The 21,798-nt window shown below is 49.2% G+C and overlaps 1 protein-coding gene across 4 annotated transcripts in view; it reads left to right on the top strand.

The window, feature by feature from the left end:
- Positions 1 to 17,300: 17,300 nt before the first annotated feature.
- LOC140425403 (Y+L amino acid transporter 2) overlaps positions 17,301 to 21,798 on the top strand; it is a 136,124-nt gene continuing 131,626 nt past the window's right edge. The window contains exon 1 of one of the 4 annotated variants that reach the window (XM_072509648.1): positions 17,301 to 17,791. In XM_072509648.1, the coding sequence (XP_072365749.1) occupies positions 17,593 to 17,791 (199 nt within the window). In that variant the 5' untranslated portion in view covers positions 17,301 to 17,592. Of the gene's footprint in view, positions 17,792 to 17,946; positions 18,474 to 21,798 lie in introns of those variants that run through there. The other 3 variants (XM_072509645.1, XM_072509647.1, XM_072509646.1) reach the window with 3 other exon arrangements.

Genomic DNA, 21,798 nt, shown 5'->3' with positions numbered 1-21,798 from the left:
TGCACGCAGTATTCGAAATGTGGCCTAACCAAAGTCCTATACAACTGTAACATGACCTGCCGACTCTTGTACTCAATACCCCGTCCGATGAAGGCAAGCATGCTGTATACCTTCTTGACCACTCTATTGACCTGCGTTGCCACCTTCAGGGTACAATGGACCTGAACTCCCAGATCACTCTGTACATCAGTTTTCCCCAGGACTCTTCCATTGACCGTATAGCCCGCTCTTGAATTAGATCTTCCAAAATGCATCACCTCGCATTTGCCTGGATTGAACTCCATCTGCCATTTCTCTGCCCAACTCTCCAATCTATCTATATTTTGCTGTATTCTCTGACAGTCCTCCTCACTATCTGCAACTCCACCAATCTTAGTATCATCTGCAAACTTGCTAATCAGACCACCTGTACTTTCGTCCATATCATTTATGCATATCAGTACTGTTATGGAGTTTCTCTTGTGTCACGGTGGAAAGTCATTTCTGTGTGATGGCCTGTGCAATGTCAGAACCAGTGACACAAGGTTCCAATCAACTTAAATTACATCAAGATTCTCTAGTAGGCCTCCCAATTGCAGCCCTCATCTTGAGTCCCCTGCAGCAGACTCTGTCTATGACCTTGCCCTTCCGGGTATTGGGACCCTTCCCCAAGACCTAGCTGCTGCCCTCTCATCCTTGCTGATTCATCATATCTTGATCATGATGCTACACTACCCTCTACGGTCCTTACAGCATCAGTGTCTGAGCTGGTGACTATGAATGTAAGATCAAGTGATGGTCCTTCATCATCACTTTTAGTCTAGCTCTTCCTCTTCCTCCTGTCTCCATTGATGCTGGCCTGATGCCAGCTCTTTTTCAACAGAAAGCATACAATGAGAGGGGAAGATGGGACAAGTGGTAGTGAGTGGGAAGAGAGGCAGGAGTTCCATTGATACATCAATTTCAGCCTCTAACTGATGCCACATGTGAGGATGAGGGTGAGGAGAGAGTTGAAAAGGGGCATGAGACTATCACCATCATCCTGGACAGCCTCAGCTGTGCCACATACCTGTGTTGCTTTCAGCCCCAAGATGCAGAGCATCATCTCCTCCAGGAGCTCAGACAATGGATTCATGGAGCTCACTCTCCAGTTTCCCTCCCTCATGGTATGGACAATTTTCTCTTCCTGGAGAGAGGGCTGAGTGTCAGGCATTGAGTGACACTGTGCTTGGGTAGTGCGTGTGCATGTGTGTGTGTATGTTCTTGCGTTGGTCTCCTCAGTCATCTGAAGATTCACCAAGCCTGACGGACGTCATCCCCGATTTTGATGGACCACCAACGATGCATTGAGAAGAAGAGGAGCTTGTTGGTGTCTTGGTTATGAGATGCACTGAGAGGGTTAGTTCACTCGCCTTGACCACCCATGTGAACTCACTGTATTTCTTCCTGTAAAGTTGTCATGTCCATGACTTCAAACTATGGACAATGTGCTCCCAATCTCATACCTTTGGTGCAGGTCTGGAGCTCTTCCTTCCAAGTTGGGGAAACATTATCTCCCCCTTCAGTTGCTGAAGTGCAGCATTAATAAAGCAGGGAACCCTCTCCCTCACCTGCTAGATATTTTATTGAATGTTGTGGTGATTAGACAACATCTGTGGAAAGAAAAACAGATTTAGAGCTGATCTTATGAGTTGTCATCAACCCGAGGCATTAACTCTGTTTCTCTCTCCACAGATGCTTCCTGACCGGCTGAGCATTTCCAGCATTTTCTATTTTCATTTCAGATTTCCGGCATTCACAGTATTTTGCTTTTAGAATCTTACAGTGATTGATTATTGCCAGGAGTTGGGAACATTTTGGGGTTCCAACCCTTCACAGGTCTGCAGTGTACATTTTCTTTTTAAAAATGTATTTTATTACTGATGCTCGATCAATGACTCCAGAAGCGAGATTGGATGACAATTGAAGGCTTTATTGGACTAGATGTTTCCCCCAGCAGCGCAGGTACAGAATGCAGCTGCTAGGGAGACACAGACTCTTATACTCCGCCTTACTGGGCGGACCCAGTAGGCAGGCTTCACCAATGATCTTCCTGTCTCAGGTACCTCCCACACCCATGATCTTACAGCCTCAACCTAGGTACCGTAATATCCCTAATACCGACTACCACATTCATCCCCTGTTAAAAAAAAAGAGTCTGGCGGGAGTGGTGGTCTCGCGTCATACAGTGGTAGAGGTTATGGTGGTACCCGTCGGTGGTATGGTGTTTTGCCTTATTACATGTCACAACTATTTACAGTATTCATTTTACATGTACATATCAGAATGAACCAATTAGTCGATCGGGGGCCCTGGTCGTCCTCTGTGATCGTCGCAGTTTCGGCGGTGATGCAGGCGCCGGCTTGGGCATCCGTGACTCCGGGAGCGTGACTTTGGCTTCGTCGGTAGCTTCATCATCCCTGGGTGGGACCAGTGGAAGAACCGATTCACCTGGGAAGGGGGCAGCCGTGGGGTGCACCGGTGGGAGGGAGGGTGGGGTTGGTCGGGGGGGGGGGGGGTGGTGCGAGGTCCCAGTGGAGGACTTCCTCGGGAAGGCCAGGAGACGTTCATGAGGTGTTTCGTTTGTCGTGGTACACAGCAGTGATCGGATGGAGTGGAGTGCATCGGGAAGGACCTCCTGCCAGCGGGAGACTGGGAGATTCCTGGACCGTAGGGCCAGAAGGACGGTCTTCCAGACCATTCCATTCTCCCTCTCTACCTGCCCGTTTCCCAGGGGGTTATAAGTGGTTGTCCTGCTCAAGGCGATGCCCTTGCTGAGCAGGAATTGACGCAGTTTGTCGCTCATGAAGGAGGACCCTCTATTGCTGTGTATGTAGGCGGGGAAACCAAACAGGGTAAAGAGGGCTTTTATGACGGTGGCTGCGGTCATGTCGGGGCAGGGGATGGCGAATGAGAACCGGGAGTACTCGTCAATCACTTCAGGAAGTACATGTTGCGGTCGGTGGAGTGGAGGGGCCCTTTGAAGTCCATACTGAGGCGTTCAAAGGGACGGGAAGCCTTTATCAGGTACACTTTCTCTGGCCTGTAGAAGTGCGGCTTGCACTCCGTGCAGATTTGGCAGTTCCTGGTGGCGGTCCTGACCTCCTCGAGGTAGTAGGGCAGGTTGCGGGTCTTGATAAAATGGAAGAATCGAGTGACCCCCCGGGTGGCAGAGGTCCTCATGGAGGGCCCGGAGTTGGTCCACTTGTGCGTTGGCACATGCGCCGCAGGATAGGGCACCAGGACTCTCGTTTAGCTTCCCGGGATGATACAAGATCTCATAGTTGTAGGTAGAGAGCTCGATCCTCCACCGTAAGATTTTATCGTTCTTTATCTTGCCCCGCTGTGCATTATCGAACATGAAAGCTACCGACCGTTGCTCAGTGGGGAGAATGAATCTCCTGCTGGCCAGGTAATGCCTCCAGTGCCGCACAGCTTCTACTATGGCATGGGCCTCCTTTTCAATGGAGGAATGACGGATTTCTGAAGCATGGAGGGAGCGTGAGAAGAAGGCCAGGGGCCTGCCCGCTTAGTTGAGGGTGGCCACCAGAGCTACGTCGGACGCGTCGCTCTCGACTTGGAAGGGAAGGGATTCATTGATTGCGTACATCGTGGCCTTTACGATGTCCGCCTTTAACGGCTGAAGGCCTGGCGGGCTTCTGCCGACAGGGGGAAAATCGAGGATTGGATTAATGGGCCGGCCTTGTCCGCATAATTGGGGACCCACTGGGCATAATATGAAAAAAATCCCAGGCAGCGTTTCAGGGCCTTGGAGGAGTGGGGGAGGGGAAACACCATGAGGGGGCGCATGCGTTCAGGATCTGGGCCTATGACTCCATCATGCACTATGTTGCCGAGGATGGCTAGACGGTTGGTGCTGAACATGCATTTGTCCTTGTTGTAGGATAAGTTAAGGGTTTTTGCGGTATGGAGGAATTTGCGGAGGTTGGTGTCGTGGTCCTGCTGGTCGTGGCCGCAGATGGTGACGTTGTCGAGGTACGGAAACGTGGTCCGCAAACCGTACCGGTGAACCATTCGGTCCATCTCCCGTTGAAAGACCGAGACTCCATTTGTGACACTGAAGGGAACCCTTAGGAAGTGGTAGAGCTGCCCATCTGCTTCGAATGCAGTGTACTTGCGGTCGCCCGGGCGGATGGGGAGCTGGTGGTAGGCGGATTTGAGGTCCACCGTGGAAAAGACCTTGTATTGTGCAATCTGATTGACCAAATCAGATATGCGGGGGAGAGGGTACGCGTCGAGCTGCGTATACCTGTTGATGGTCTGACTATAATCGATGACCATCCTGTGCTTCGCCCCGGTCTTTACAACCACTACTTGAGCTCTCCAGGGCTGTTGCTAGCCTCGATAATACCTTCCTTCAGTAGCCGCTGGACTTCCGACCTAATGAAGGTCCGGTCCTGGGCACTGTACCGTCTGCTCCTGGTGGTGACGGGTTTGCAATCCGGGGTGAGATTCGCAAAAAGCGAAGGCGGGTTGACCTTGATGGTCGCGAGGCTGCAGACAGTAAGGGTTTAATGGTTAAGCTCTGGAGGTTGCATTGGATGTCCAATCCCAGGAGCGTGGCAGCCCAGAGGTGAGGGAGGATGTAGAGTCGGAAATTTTTTAATTCTCTTCCCTGGACCGTGAGGTTCGCTACGCAGAACCCCTTGATCTCTACAGAGTGAGACCCGGAGGCCAGGGAGATTCTTTGGTTAACTGGGTATACGGGAAGAAAACAGCGCCTTACCGTGTTGGGGTGTATGAAGCTCTCTGTGCTCCCGGAGTCGATCAGGCAGGATGTTTTGCACCCGTTGATGAGCACGGTCGTCGTCGCGGTCGAGAGCGTTCGGGGCCGAGACTGGTCCAGGGTCACCGAGGCGAGTCGTGGTAAAAGTTGAAGATTTTCCTCGGGCGGTGGTCGGTCATCCGGATCGAGGTCCTGAGACTCCAGCCAAGATGGCGGCGCCCACGGGTTGTACATGGTCCCTGGGGAACAAGATGGCGGTGCCCGGGGCCTGCACGTGGCTCGGGAAAATGAAGATGCCGGCGCCTGCGGCCCGCATGTGGCCCGTGGAGAGAGTTGTGGTGGTGGCCCCGGTTCGCCCCCAGAGACAGCGGCGACCACCCGGGCCTGGCATACCGCCATGAAATGGCCCTTTTTGCCACAACCTTTGCAGGTGGAGGAGCGGGCCGGGAAGCGCTGCCGGGGGTGCTTGGCTTGCCCGCAAAAATAACAGCGGGGGCCCCCGGGGTTTGCATGGATGCTGCGTGGCTCAAGCTTGTGGGGGGATGGGGAATGCATCGGGGTCGGCCGCTGGTGTGGTCCACGCTGGCCAAGGGGCCGCCGCGCGGTCGGGGACGTACGTGCGGGCGTTTCGGGAGGCCACATCCAGGGAGCTAGCAAGAGCCCGTGCCTCCTTCAGGCCTAGTGTCCCTTTCTCCAGCAGCCGCTGACGGATTTGGGAGGACAGCATACCTGCAACGAATGCGTCCCGGATCAAAAGTTCTGTGTGGTCGATGGCTGAAACTTGCGGGCAGTCACAGTTCCTACCTCGTACCAGGAGCGCGCGGTAGAATTCATCCAGTGATTCCCCGGGATTTGTCGCCTTGTCGCTAGCAGATGTCGGGCGTAAACCTGGTTTACTGGGCGAATGGAGTGTCCTTCAACAGGGCCATCGCGGCCACAAACTCGGCCGCATCCTCGATGAGGGTGTAGATCTCTGGGCTCACCCTTGAGTGGAGAACTTGCATCTTCTGGTCCTCCGTGGGTGCAGTCCTGGCCGTCCTGAGGTACCCGTTGAAGCACGCCAGCCAGTGTTTGAAGGTTGCCGCTGAGTTTGCCGCATGGGGGCTGAATTGAAGTCACTCTGGCTTGATTCGGAGCTCCATTCTTTAAAATCTAGTCCAATAAATTGATGCTTGATCAATGACTCCAGAAGCGAGATTGGATGACAATTGAAGACTTTATTGAACTAGATGTTTCCCCCAGCAGCGCAGGTACAGAATGCAGCTGCTAGGGAGACACAGACTCTTATACTCCGCCTTACTGGGCGGAACTAGCAGGCAGGCTTCACCAATGATCTTCCTGTCTCAGGTACCTCCCACACCAATGATCTTACAGCCTCAACCTAGGTACCATAATACCCTTAATACCGACTACCACAATTACAAACATGTATCAAAACAGGTTACAGTGAACAAACACCCCGGGAAACATACTTCCCAACAATCAACTATACAGTCTGTACAGATTTTTCTTCCTTTTCATCCCCCCCCCCCTCCCCGCGATGAACAGCCCCTCAAACATGGTCACAAACATCCCCCACCTTTCCTCAAACCCCCCTGAAGAGCCCCTTAACTTAGACTTTATCTTCTCTAATCACAGGAAGTCGTACAGGTCACCCAACCAAGCCGTTACCCTCAGTGGCGTTGCCGACCACCACCCCAGCAGAATTCGTCACCGTGCAATCAGAGAGGCGAAGGCCAAGACATCGGCCTTCCTCCTCTCCATGAGTTCTGGCTTCTCTGAAACCCCAAATATCACCACCTAAAGGTTTGGGTCCACCTCCTCCTCCACTAATCTGGCTAAGACTGCAAACACTCCCGCCCAGAATCTTCCCAATTTTTCGCAACCCCAAAACATGTGCACGTGATTCGCTGACCCCCGCCCACACCTCTCACTCTCATCTGCTACCCCCTGAAAGAAGCCACTCATTCTCACCCGAGTCTTGTGCATGCTGTGCACCACCTTAAACTGTATCATGCTCATCCTTGCACATGAGGAGGTCCTGTTTACCCTATGCGGTGCCTCACTCCACACTCCCCACTTGATTTCACCTCGCATCTCCGCTTCCCATTTCTCCTTGATCTTCACCACGCGCTCACCTCCCTGCTCCCCAGCCACTTATTATCCCCAATTCAATCATCCAGTCAGTCAGTCAGTCCTGGGAATGGTTGATGGGATCCATCCATCCATCCATCCAACCATCCAGTCAGTCAGTCAGTCCCCAATTCTTCCCTCCCCTTCCACATCCGGGGGCAGCAGTCGCTCCAGCAGGGTGTATCCCGGCAACCTAGGGAACCCCTTCCAGACCTTTCGCGCAAGGTCCCTAACCTGCAGGTACCTGAACTCACTCCCCCTCGGCAGCTCTACCCTCGCCCTTAGCTCCTCCAGACTGGCGAACCCTTCCTCCAAATACAGATCCCTCACCTTGACCAGCCCCACTTCCCTGCAGGCCCAGCCTAATAGATATGCCCTTTATCTCAGTTCAGACTGCTGCTACTAAACCAGTCTTGGTGATAAACATAAAAGTCTTCTATCCAAAATTCATTCTGAGCCCTTGCTACCCTGAGTGTTTCTTCCAAGTGATGTTCAAAATGGAGGATTATTGATTCAACACTGATTCATCAGCTAACAGACACTGGTAGTTAGTCATCACCAGAAGGTTGTCACCTGATGCCATAAGACTTCATGAAATCTGGAGTCAATATTGAGGGCTCCCAGGACGACTCCCTCACAACTGTCTGGTGAACCTGCCCTGATGGTGCGATATTGATATAGTGAAGAAGGACGAAGCCAGTAAGTAACCTTTCCTACCTTCTTTGGAGCATGGAGCCTCCAGGTCCCATGGCCACCTGGTCTGCTGCCAAGAAGCTGCCACCATGGAGCAGGTAGCCACTTCCAGTGTTCTCCTATGTCTGACATGATCACATAGAGGCAGAACATACTGGTCCGTCAGCCTGAATTCTTACTCTCCAGGTGGCCACCCTCAAACCTGCCTCAGTGAGGCCAGGAAGATTCCGCCCATCCTTCCATTGTTCAGAACTGATGTTCTGTGAGGAATGTTTGCAGATTGAATAGAGGGTGAAGCTTTAAGAGGATCATATGGTCAACAAACAACAATACCAATGCCTCCACCTGTGCCTTCCCCTCAGAATGGTAGTTTGGTAGGACACAGAAGCGGTGTTGGAAATGCTTAGTTTGCAAGAGGATAAACAAAATCATGTTTAGATTTTCAATACATGAACTTACCCAAAGGTTATCTCAACACTAAAGCTGCCAAAACCATATTCTCATCAACCTAGTTCACAAAGGCAACCTACCTGCCACAGGTCTAGCTCACACTGACCCCACAGAGCATTCACCTCTGCGTCCTTTCAAAGACATTCTTCTCCAACTCTTCCAGTTCATGAAAGCAGTCTTTTTCCTCTTTGCATTCATTCAACTAATATTTCTCCTCCTCCTCCAACTTAGTTCAGCCGGTATTCTTTTTTTATTCATTTACAGGATGTAAATGTTTGCCCACCATAATTGCCCTTGAGAAGGTGGTAATAGACTAAGTGGGCACATGGTGGGGCAGCTACAAAAGAGGTCACGTGCGAGAAGCGCGGGAGCTTCTCATCGTCCTCACCCAGGGAACACGGGCAGAGCACGGGCATGAAGTCGCTGCTAGGCTAGTGAATAAACTACTCTTCGTTATAAGTCCTTGTTTTCAGTGTTTCAGGAACCCTACACATTTACATAGTGTCAGGAGTTGGCAGTATTGCACAAGGACTTTGTTGCATTGACCCACTTGTCTTTGATGAAACCAATGCAGACTATGGGAAATGTTTGAGGAGTGACGTATTTATTGCGGTGCTGCATTGCCTGACAAGCCAAAAATGTACAGGCTATATGTTATTAAACTTAACAGGCCCTGAGGCCACTGGGAAATTCAAGTCATTTGTTTTCCAGATGGAGGAGGATAAAGAGGACCCTGATATAATCCTAAAAAAGGTTGAGAATATTTGTCTGTCTTCTGGTAAAAATATAATCCTTGACAAACATGCTTTCAATTCAATAAACCACACAGCAGATGAATCAATACAATCCTGCACAGCCATCCTGAAACTTCTGGAAAAGAAATGTGCGTTTGGAACTCTCACTGATGAACTAGTCAGTGATCGAATGGTCTGTGGAATTCATAGCGATTTAGTCCATAAGCAGCTGCTGTGAGAGAAAGACTTAATGTTACAAACAGCCATTACTATGTGCATGTTAAATGAACAGTGCACCCAGCTGGACCTCGTGGCTTATGGTGGACAAACCACCTGCACTGAAGGTGTGGCCCCTCTCCACTGCATAGAGGCAGGTTCAATTTTCATACAGTTGACCAGAATGTAAGGCCAATATTAGCTCTTTGGGTCAGCATTCCATTGGGGCTCATTCAATTTGGTCTAGAAGTGCATGCTCTACAAAACCAAGCCTCAGAGCTGACAGCATCGAGAGACCTTGTCAACTGTGACGTCATTGGTAAGCTACCAATTGTACACCACATGAGACTGGGTGATTCAGTACCACCAACAGTCTGAGCTCCGAGAAGGGTACCAGTAGCCATAAAGTGGAAAGTAGTTCATGAGCTGCATCGGATGACAACACTAAGCACCATAGCTCCTACACATGAGGACACAGAATGGGTTTTAGCAATGTTGGCTGCAGTAAAGAAAGATGGCACAGTTCGGATATGGATTGACCCACTGCACTTGAACAAGATGCAGCTCAGACCTCATCACTCTATGACGACAGTGGAACTGCTGATAGTAGATATGCCAAATGCTGAGGTGTACAGCATTCTCGCTGTGAAATGCAGGTTCTGGCAGATCCAGCTGGATGACGAATCTTTTAAACCAGTGTTTTTAAAACTTTTTCCCCCGGGACCCGCGTTTGCCAACTGGCTGACATTCGTGGCCCACGCCATGTTTGCTTAACTGGTCTATCCTGAGTCAAGGCAGTGTTTGTCCCAGGCAGGGGAGGGAATGAACATCATCCAATTTTCCTATTCTTAATCACTATCCAGTAGCCCTTGGTGCATTGAATTTATGTCAGCATTGAGTGAAGACAGGATCAGATGTGTCTGTGATGTCTTCCTATCTATAAAAATTCACTGTCCAGGGTCACACATAAAGAATAGTTACTCAACTTAATCTGACACGGTTGGTAGAACAAATGGAGGAGGACTTCAAGAGGTGGGACATGCAGCCTCTATCGCTGGCGGGCAGGGTGCAAGCAATTAAGATGATGGTCCTCCCGAGGTTCTTATTTGTATTTCAATGTCTCCCTATACTAATCACTAAGACCTTTTTTAATAAAATAGACAGGAGCATCACGAGCTTTGTGTGGGCAGGGAAAGTTCCGAGAGTAAGGAGGGGGTTCCTTCAGCGTAGTAGGGACAGAGGAGGATTGGCACTACCGAACTTGGGCGATTACTATTGGGCCGCCAATGTGGCAATGATACGTAAATGGATGATGGAGGGTGAGGGAGCGGCGTGGGAAAGACTGGAGAGAAAGTCCGGTAAAGGGACGAGCTTAGAGGCGCTGGTGACGGCGCCGCTACCGATCTCACCTAAAAAGTTTACCACGAACCCGGTGGTGGTGGCAACATTGAATATCTGGGGACAGTGGAGGCGACAGAGAGGGGTGCGGGGAGCCCTGGTGGGGTCCCCAATCAGGAACAACCATAGGTTCGCCCCAGGAAGAATGGATGGAGGATTTCAGAGCTGGTTCCAGTTGGGAATTAGGAGGGTGGGAGATTTATTTATAGATGGGACTTTTGCGAGCTTGGGAGCATTGGAGGAAAAGTATAAGTTGCCCCGGGGAAATTTCTTGAGATATATGCAGGTGAGGGCATTTACTAGACAACAGGTGAGGGAATTTCCATTGCTCCCGACACAGGGGATACAGGACAGGGTGCTTTCAGGGGTGTGGGTCGGAGAGGGCAAGGTGTCAGAGATTTATCGAGAGATGAGGGAAGAGGGGGAGGAGTCGGTGGGCGAACTAAAAGGAAAGTGGGAAGAAGAACTAGGGGAGGAGATAGAGGAGGGTATGTGGGCTGATGCCCTAAGCAGGGTAAATTCCTCTTCCTCATGCGCCAGGCTTAGCCTGATTCAATTTAAGGTGCTACATAGAGCACACATAACGGGAGCAAGATTGAGCAGGTTCTTTGGAGTGGAGGACAAATGTGGGAGGTGTGGCGGGAGCCCGGCAAACCACGCACATATGTTTTGGGCATGCCCGGCACTGGAAGGGTATTGGAAGGGAGTGACGGGAGTGATTTCGCGGGTGGTGAAGGCCCGGGTCAAACCAGGCTGGGGGTTAGCTCTATTTGGAGTTGCGGAAGAGCCGGGAGTGCAGGAGGCGAAAGAGGCCGACGTTGTGGCCTTTGCGTCCCTAGTAGCCCGGCGCAGGATCCTACTCATGTGGAAGGAGGCGAAACCCCCCGGACTGGAGGCCTGGGTAAATGATATGGCGGGGTTCATTAAACTGGAGCAGATAAAGTTTGCCCTGAGAGGATCGGCTCAAGGGTTCACCAGGCGGTGGCAGCCATTTCTCGACTACCTAGGGGAACGTTAGAGGGAAGACAGATGACCAGCAGCAGCAACCCAGGGGGAGGGGGGAGGGGGGGTTTAGTTTAGGTCAAAGATAAAGGGGTTTTGTTACTTGTGCGTTTGCGTTTGCTTTGTAAGAGGGGAAAAATTGTTGTTTGGGAAAAAATTTTCAATAAAACATTTATAAAAAAAAAAAAAGAATAGTTACTCATGAGAGATACTGGAGGGCTGACAAAAATTGTGAACCTGCATTCGTGGTGGGACATTGCCTTGAGGAAACAAAGAGGTTAAGGAAGAAGATTGAGGAGAGGGGAGTAACGTACTGGGAGAGAGCCCTATGTGGGTCTTGTAAATAAAACAGTCATAAGTCTGAAGATAGTCATATTGAAGATTTATAGTTCGCTTAAATGCAATTCAGTTGCTTGATGTAAGTTTATTCAACTTCAAAGTGCATTACTATAAACAAGTTAATCAATATTGATGAATGCTGTCAACAGTAAAACGGCCCCACAGACAATTGACACACACATTTTTCTGGTTGTCATTAATCAGGCAGAATGAAGACTGAATGCATTTTTCCCAGATATTAATTATTTTCTGAGCTATTTAATTGTGATATTGTGATGTGCTCACGTCTCCCCAACCAGAAGACATGCCATTGCAGTCATTTCATGGAGACTAATTTCCTTTCTCAGGCCAGACCACCAAAGGCTTGTATTTCTGAACAGCTGCTCTTCAACTCCAGCCTGATTTAGTGTCAATACCTGCACATAGTCAGCCCCCACCAGCACATCTGACAAGTTCTCCCACCCTCCTCCTGCCTCAAGCCACAGACTGTAAATTATAAGATGACTCAAGCTAGCTGGGGGCAGATGCAGTGGCGATCTCATGAATATTTCATGAATAGGGGCAGCACAGTAGCACAATGTTAGCACAGTTGCTTTGCAGCTCCAGGGTCCCATGTTCGACTCCCGGCTTGGGTCACTGTCTGTGCAATGTCTGCACGTTCTCCCTGTATTGGCTGATGCCCTCTCCAGACCCTTCCTACCGACTACAGACCAGGCAGATCGTGAGGAAGACAAAGACATCATGACAACAGAAGTGCTGCCCTCTTGTTGAATTCAGGAACTCAAAAATGCCTTAGAGGCGGACATCATATGCAGACAATTGTGCAACAACATCATGAGGGGCAGGGCAGAGCCCTAAAGGGAGCTTCCCCATGGGCTGAACACATTCTTCGCCATCAGAGATGGACTGATACTGTGTGCCCAGCGATTCATCATCCCTACTTATCTTCAGAGGGACGACAGCCAACAACTTCACCAGGGGCACGCTGGGTTGGAAGCCGCCAGATACAAGGCCAAGGAGTCACTACTCTGGCCCTCCATATGCGCCGACATGGGAAGGGAAGTTTCCAGATGTGCACTGTGCAATACACTCAAGCCACATCAAACAAAAGAACCACTGGCATGAGATCCCAAACCTCCCTTGGTCATTCACAACAGCTGATATTTTCACATGGAATGGCAAACAATGATTAGTTACAGTGGATTTCGAGTGGTTTGAACTTGACTACCTGCCTAACATGATGATAACACCGTCATCATCAAGCTCAAGGGACCCTTTGCGACACAACGCATCCAACAAAGACCCATGACACGTCAACACTCGCCAATTCATCTTTGCTGAATTTAGCAACTTTGCACAGACATTGGACTTTGAGCATATCACGAATAGCCCTCTATATCCACAGTCAAATGGCCTGGTGGAATGGGTGGTTCACTCAGCGAAGCATCTTCTCGAGAAATGTGTGCGGGATCGGACAAATTACGATGCTGCACTTCTCAGTTGCGAAATCTGCCACATTAGGGTCTGCCCTCGTCAGCACATTGGCTCTTTCCCAGGCACAACAGGACCACAATTCCAATGGGTAAGGTTCTGCTTATCCTAGATCATAAAATCTCCACAGCGCAGAAGGAGGTAATTCGGCCCATCGAGTTTGCACCAACCCTCCGAAAGAGCATTCTATCTTACCCCCGCCTATCACCATAACCCCAAATAATCTTTGGACACTATGGGGCAATTTATTACGGCCAATCCACCTAACCTGCAGATCTGGGAGGAAACCGGAGCACCCAGAGGAAACCCATGCAGATACGGGGAGAATGTGCAAACTCCAACTTGTGTTGGAATTGAACCCAGATCCCTGCGCTGTGAGGCAGTAGTGCTAACCACTGTGCCACCATGCTGCCCTAACTTGAAACCAACGTGAATGATGTCATCATGTGAAGCAAAACGCTCACAGCCTCGGCCCTTTAACACCTGGTCAAAAGGTCAGGATTCAGACCGCACTTGGCCATGATCATTTGGTGGTGGTACACAGCCAGACAGTTATGTGTTAGCTTCAGACAGTGCCCTCTATGTACGCAACCGGCGTCATCTCCTACAGGTATCAGAATCAGCACCAACCACCACTTCAGTCATCTGGCCTATGGCACAGGCCCTCTATACCAGTGGACATGTAGACCACATCTCCGCCAATGCAGCACGCCCTTCACCCACAGAACACTGACAAAACACTCCAAGTCAGGCAGCATGGTGATGCAGTGGTTAGCACTGCTGACTCTTGGCGCCGAGGACCCGGGTTTGACCCCATCACTGTCTGTGTGGAGTTTGCACATTCTCCCCATGTCTGCGTGGGTCTCACCCCACAAGCCAAAAAGATGTGCAGGAATTGGCCATGCTAAATTGCCCCTTCATTTAAAAAAAAAAAATTGGGTACTCTAAATTTACAAGAAAAAAACACTCCAAGTCATCCACACAATGGACACCAACCTGAAAAAGTCTCCCAACACACCAACCAGCGAAACCAAATGCTCAGAGCACCTGAGCACACCGAACACCAGGTTTCAGGATGTTATTACCACTTAGCCTAGAACTGGGGGCGGGGGGAGGAGACACAATGAACTATGCAGCAGCTACAACAGCTTAATCCGTGCCTCATTATATATGTAAATCGTTATGAATTATTAGCCTGTTTAACTTGTACGCCGGTATGTACATAGTTTCCGATTGAAATAATTGAGGATGATTGGACTAGGAGACTGCAATGAGGAACTCCTGCATTGAAGTCCTGCTGCTGAAATGATTGGCCCCCAACAACCACAACCATCTTCCTTTGTGCAAAAGATGACTCCAGATGTGCAGGTATTTTCGCTCAGTTTTGTTGGGGCTCCTGGATGTTAAGAGCAATCGTTCTCAACTTATCTCAGGCATTCTGCTCTTTTCTCCATACTTGCATCAAGACTTTAATGAGGTCTGACAGAACCTAAAGTGTGTATTGGTGATCAAATTATTGAAGAGTGCGGCTTGGTGCGATCATCATCACTTTGCTGATGCGTGACAGCATGCTGAAGGCATGGTAATTGGAAGGATTGGATTTGTCATGGTTCTTATGGGCAGGACATACCTGGACAATATTCCACATTGCTGGGCAGCTGCCAGTGTTGTAGCTGTACTGGAGTAATTTGGCTAGAGGTTCAGGTAGCTCTGGTGCACCAGTCTTCAGTAGAACAGCCTATAGTAATAATCGCTTATTGTCACAAGTAGGCTTCAATGAAGTAACTGTCAAAAGCCCCTAGCCGCCACATTCCGACGCATGTTTGGGGAGGCCGGTAAGGGAATTGAACCCGCGCTGCTGACCATGTTCTGCATTACAAGCCAGCTAGTTTAGCCCGCTGTGCTAAACCAGCCCCTCTCTAGATAATTTCAGGATACTATGTACTCAGCCATTTCTTCATGGTATTTTGAGTGAATTGAATTGGCTGAAGACTGGTTTATTAGATGATGGGGACCTGAGGAGGTGGTAAAGATGGATCATTTACATGGCACTTCCAGCCAAAGGTGGTTGCATAATACCTTTTCTTTGCACTAATGTCTCATCATTAAAGATGGGGATGTTCATGGAGCCTCATCACTTTAGTTGTTTAATTGCCCACCAACATTCACAACTGGATGTGGCAGGACTGCAGAGCTTTGATCTGATCTAATGGTTGTGGGGTCGCTAAGCTCTGTCTATACCATGGTGCTGTTAACATGCATGTGTGGCCCTTTGTTGCAGCTTCATGAGGTTGGCACTCATTTTTAGGTATGTCTGGTGCTTCTCCTGGCATGTTTTCTACAGTCCTCATTGAACCTGGCTTGATGGCAGTTGGGCTGCATTTCTTTTTCGAAAGTTCACCCATAGAATCCCTACAGTGCTGAAGAAGGCCATTCAGCCCATCGGGTCTGCACTGACCCTCCAAATGAGCATCCTATCTAGGCCTACTCCCCTACCCTACAATCCTGTAACTCCATCTAACGTACACATTCTTGGAAACTGAAGGGGCAACTTAGCATGGCCAATCCACCTAACCTGCACGTCTTTGGGCTGTTGGGAGGAAACCAGTGCGCCCGGCGGAAACCCATGCAGACACGGGGAAAAAGTTCAAACTCCTTTGGTCGAGTTTTTTGAGAAAGTGATGAAGATGATTGCTGAAGGTAGGGCAGTGGATGTTGTGTACATGATCTTCAGTAATGCCTTTGACAAGGTCTCTCATGGCAGACTGGTACAGAAGGCAAAGTCACATGGGATCAGAAGTAAGCGGGCAAGATAGATACAGAACTGGCTCGGTCATGTAAGACAGAGGGTAGCAGGGGACAGGTGCTTTTCTGAATGTAAGGCTGTGACTAGTGGTGTTCAGCAGAGATCTGTGCTGGGAGCTGGCACCTTTGCTGTTTGTTGTATATATAAATGATTTGGAGGAAAATGTAACTGGTCTGATTAGTAAGTTTGCGGACGACACAAAGGTTGGTGGAATTGCGGATAGCGATGAGGACTGTCAGAGGACACAGCAGAATATAGATCGGTTGGAGACTTGGGCGGAGAGATGGCAGATGGAGTTTAATCTAAACAAATGTGAGGTAGTGCATTTTGGAAGATCTAATGCATGTGAGAAATACACAGGGCTGGATTCTTCCGCTCCGCCGACTGCAAGAGCACCACGGGTGAGACATGGACAACGGGAAGTCCATTGCCCTCGGGAGAATCCCACCCGCAGTAAATGGTAGTATTGACAGGCAGAGGGATCTGGGTGTACAGGTCCACAGGTCACTGAAAGTGACAACACAGGTGGAAAGGTAGTCAAGAAGGCATACGGCATGCTTGCCTTCATTGGCCGGGGCATTGAGTATAAGAATTGGCAAGTCATGCTGCAGCTGTATAGAACCTTAGTGAGGCTACACTTGGAATATAGTGTTCAATTCTGGTCATCACATTACCAGAAGGATGTGAAGGCTTTGGAATGGGTGCAGAAGTGGTTTACCAGGATGGTGCCTGGTATGAAGGGCATTAACTATGAAGAGAGGTTGGATAAACTCGCTTTGTTCCCACTGGAATGACAGAGGTTGAGGGGCGACCTGATAGAAGTCTACAAAATTATGAAAGTCCCAGACAGAGTGGATAGTCAGAAGCTTTTCCCCAGGGTGGAAGAGTCAATTACTAGGGGACACAGATTTAAGGTGCGAGGGACAAAGTTTAAAGGAGATGTGCGAGGGTAGTGTGTGCCTTGAACTCGCTGCCAAGGGAGGTGGTGGAAGCAGGTATGAGGATGGTGTTTAAGGGCGTCTTGACAAATACATGAATAGAATGGGATGAGGGATATGAGCCCTGAAAGTGTAGGTTTGGGGTTAGACGGGCAGCATGGTCCGCACAGGCTTGCAGGGCGAAGGGTCTGTTCCTGTGCTGTACTTTTCTTTGTTCTTTGTTCCACACAGTCACCCCTGGCCAGAATCGAACCCCGCCCCCTGGAGCTGTGAGGCTGCAGTGCATACCACCGTGCCACCATGCTGCTCATTGTGCATGTTCTAGTTATGTTGGCATTCTGACGAGCCACAAAGATTGGAGTTCAAAAGAATATTCATTGACCTTTCTCCAGAACACAAAAAAAATACTCGCGCAGAGTTGTGGAGACGTAGATTTTAGATAGCAATCCTCATTCAAACTACCCCATAACAGAGCCGGGCAGGAAGTGCACGCTGTATCCATAATAAGACGTTTATTGATGTGTTGGCCATAATGTAGCATTCGGATATTGCCAGCACGATCTGGTTGTACGAGCGCCAACTCTCATGTTGCTGTATCTTGTTTCGAAATCCAAGTGAGGCAGCTAAATGGATTCTGCTTGTGCCTTTAAGGGTTTGCACCGCCTTTTCTCTTTTATGACCTTAACTGGAATCGGAGACCCCCCCCCCCCGGGCGGGATCCTTCAACGGTGGAGGGGAGAACATGTTCGAGTTGCTCAGGTCGGGGAGAGATGCAACGATGAGGACATCTGGCAGCTCTGGTTCCGAGTGAACCAGAGGGAGAGAGGTGAGCGGGATTGGAGACCATTTATTTTTAGATGTGGCTCTTGGGTCGGCTTCGCTGCCACCTTGGCTTTCCTGGGCGTAGCTTGGCTGAGTGGAAGGGGAGTGTTTGGGATGGGATGGGGGGAGAGAGACAGCAGTCACATTTTTGCTGTGCTCAGAATCAGGCCCCGTGTCTGCTACCTTGGCCGTCTTCTGGGCGACGCTCCACTCACTCACTCACTCGCTCTCTCTCTCTCCCCATTTAACGGCATCCTTTTTATTTGTGTCTGTATTGGTTCAGATAATCTCCGAGCAGAAGTGGACGCACCCATTCTGAGGTCTTTCTCTTGATATGGCGGGTATGGTGGTTGCTCATACATAAAATAGCAGCAAAGACCGCCTTCAGGGATCGGTGCAGACTGATGCAATCGCCTTCTTGACTGGGGGTGTGAGCCGCGCTCCCGGCGTAGCAAGCAGTACACCGCTTTCTGCTCGGTTCACAACGGGGGAGGTTGTCTGATTCACGCACCCACCCAGCTTAACCCACTCACCCAGTTTAACCCGCGCACGGTTGGCCCTCAAACCACCTTTTAATCGTTTTCAAATTCCGTGATCTTGAGGCGAGAGGGACTGAGGCAATAAAATCCACACAGCCTCGATGAAAATCTTCGCCCAGAGGCAGCAGATTTTCAGACAACAGAAAGGTACAGCTTGATTGTTTTAAACTTGCAGCTTTTTTCTTTGGGTTTAATTTTGGAGAGACTGCTTTGGCCAATGTCGCCTCTCATGTGTTGGCCAGCTTTTGATGTTGTCGTAGCCTCGGGCGTATTTATAGACTTTCCCTGCTTTCAGGCTCGTGTTTTAACGTTTTCTGTTTTTTGTTGTTGCTGCTTCTGTTACAATTTGTGTAAGTTCTGCCCAGCCTTGTGAATTGTTATATTTTGAAGAGCAGCGGGTCAGATCTACCAATATATTTGTCTTGACCAACACGACAAAAACACATGGATGTTGCACGAGGCTGTTTCTGGGTCTTTGCCGGGCCTGCTGGGTACATGTGTCTGCTGGTATATCTCAGGCTTGTATCTGTAATTTAATATTTCTACAGAAATAAAAATAAGTGAAGCCATAATACATAGTGTACAAATAGGAGCAATATTGTTGTAATTGTGTATGTGCCATTGATTCATTTCTGCAGTAATATAGTGAAGAAGGCTTAACTGACTAATTTAAAAAAACGTTCTTGGGTTGGGGATGCTGCTGCTCTTCCCCATCCTTAATTGGACAGTGGTTGCGGGTTACTTTTTCAGAGTTCTCCATTCCTTGTGGTGATTGTTTGTTTGCCTTGCCCCGAGTGGAACAGGTTAGTAGCCTGTCGCCAGAGTTTTATACCTTGAAGGGCACCATTCTGCGTCAAACATGCCTGAATGATTACTGCTTGCCATTGACATGTGTTGGAAGGATTTTGCAGGTTGATGCTCACCCTGTTGACTGTGTTACGAACGCCCTTTCCTTGGCCATCAGGTTCTGGGGTGGGAATTGAACTCAGAGCCCCGGGCTCAGAGGCAGGGATGCTACCCACTGCACCACAAGACCTTGGGCTGACACTACTTCCCAAATGGCATTGTGTTGTAAGGGCCATGACTCAGCAAGGATGAAACCATTGTTAATATATTTGCATTTTGGGATGGTGTGTGACATTGAAGGTAATATGGGTTGATGGTATTTCTATGACATTGCTGCCCTTGTATATTAGAAACCACAGCACTGAAAGTAGCTGTTAAAGCAACTTGGTGATTTATTGTCGATAGTATCTTTGCAGGTGCTGTACAGCAGTGTTGCACGTGGTATTGAGCATGGTAGCAGGAAAAACCCATATTAGGGATGCCAATCGATTGAACTGCCCTGGTCCAACTCCTTCAGAGATGCAGTTACTGTGCATCTATCATAGAATTTACAGTGCAGAATGAAGCCATTCGGCCCATCGAGTCTGCACCGGCCCTTGGAAAGAGCACCCTACTTAAGCCCCACACCTCCACCCTATCCCCTTTATCCCTGTAACCCAGTAACCCCACCTAACCTTTCTGGACACTGAGGGCAATTTAGAATGGCCAATCCACCTAACCTGCGCATCTTTGGACTGGAGCACCCAGAGGAAACCCACGCAGACACTGGGAGATCGTGCAGACTCCACATAGACAGTGACTCAAGCCGGGAATCGAACCTGAGACCCGGGAGCTGTGAAGCAACTGTGCTAACCACTATGCTACCATGCTGCCCCCAAAAATCCAATATTTTGAATAATTACTGACTATTCATCAATGTACTTGTGATTTGAAACTTGTAGACCGTGGAGAGGCTGTGAGGGGTCAGGAGGTGAGAGGTTCTGCCTTTCCATTTGAGACCCTGTGTTAATATGGCTGGTCTGGTCAAACTTCTGGTCATTGGTGAACTTCAGTGTATTAATGGTGATTGTAGTGATGTTAATCAGAATGTCATGGTTGGACTTGCTCATGTTGGTGATGGCCATTGTCTCGTATTTATGTGACATAAAGCTTACTTGTCATATTTTAGATCAGGCATTGGCTGCTGTATCCTTAGATGAACTAAACACCAGAATTGTCAGCAAAATACCCATTCTGATTAGATGAGGGAAGGTGACCAGCGAATCAGCAGATAATAGTTTGGACTAGGGATATTGCCCTAAAAAACTATAATCATGTCCTGGGTTTGCATTGATTTTAACCTCTAGCGATCATAGCCACCATGTGCCTTGAGAATGGTTTCATCACTGGACAGTAATGCCTATAATTTCCATTGATCTCCAGTCCCCCTGTGGCCACACTTCTCCCATGTTGCCTTGATGCCCAGGATAGATACTCTCATCTTTCCTTTGATTGTCATTCAAATCTAGGTGAAGGATACAACGTGGTCTGAAACTGAATGACCTGCCCACATTTGGTGAGCATCAGAGAACAGATATTCAGAAAAAGATGTCATCTGGATTGGATTGGATTGGATTTGTTTATTGTCACGTGTACCGAGGTACAGTGAAAAGTATTTTTCTGCGAGCAGCTCAATAGATCATTAAGTACATGGGAAGAAAAGGGAATAAAAGAAAATACACAATAGGGCAACACAACATATACAATGTAACTACATAAGCACTGGCATCGGATGAAGCATACAGGGTGTAGTGTTAATGAGGTCAGTCCATAAGAGGGTAATTTAGGAGTCTGGTGACAGTGGGGAAGAAGCTGTTTTTGAGTCTGTTCGTGCGTGTTCTCAGACTTCTGTATCTCCTGCCCGATGGTAGAAGTTGGAAGAGGGAGTAAGCCCGATGGGAGGGATCTTTGATTATGCTGCCCGCTTTCCCCAGGCAGCGGGAGGTGTAGATGGAGTCAATGGATGGGAGGCAGGTTTGTGTGATGGACTGGGCGGTGTTCACGACTCTCTGAAGTTTCTTGCAGTCCTGGGCCGAGCAGTTGCCATACCAGGCTGTGATGCAGCCCGATAGGATGCTTTCTGTGGTGCACCTGTAAAAGTTAGTAAGGGTTAATGTGGACATGCCGAATTTCCTTAGTTTCCTGAGGAAGTATAGGCACTGTTGTGCTTTCTTGGTGGTAGCGTCGACGTGGGTAGACCAGGACAGATTTTTGGAGATGTGCACCCCTAGGAATTTGAAACTGCTAACCATCTCCACCTCGGCCCCCTTGCTGCTGACAGGGGTGTGTACAGTACTTTGCTTCCTGAAGTCAATGACCAGCTCTGTAGTTTTGCTGGCATTGAGGGAGAGATTGTTGTGGCTACACCACTCCACTAGGTTCTCTATCTCCCACCTGTATTTGGACTCGGCGTTATTTGAGATCCGGCCCACTATGGTCGTATCGTCAGCAAACTTGTAGATGGAGTTGGAACCAAGTTTTGCCACGCAGTCGTGTGTGTACAGGGAGTAGGGGGCTAAGTACGCAGCCTTGCGGGGCCCCGGTGTTGAGGACTATTGTGGAGGAGCTGTTGTTGTTCATTCTTATT

Source organism: Scyliorhinus torazame, chromosome 6 (genome assembly GCF_047496885.1).
Source record: "Scyliorhinus torazame isolate Kashiwa2021f chromosome 6, sScyTor2.1, whole genome shotgun sequence".
In the NCBI taxonomy this organism is placed as follows: domain Eukaryota; kingdom Metazoa; phylum Chordata; class Chondrichthyes; order Carcharhiniformes; family Scyliorhinidae; genus Scyliorhinus; species Scyliorhinus torazame.
Note: the sequence above shows the minus strand (reverse complement) of the source record. Positions and strands in the feature narration are given on the sequence as shown.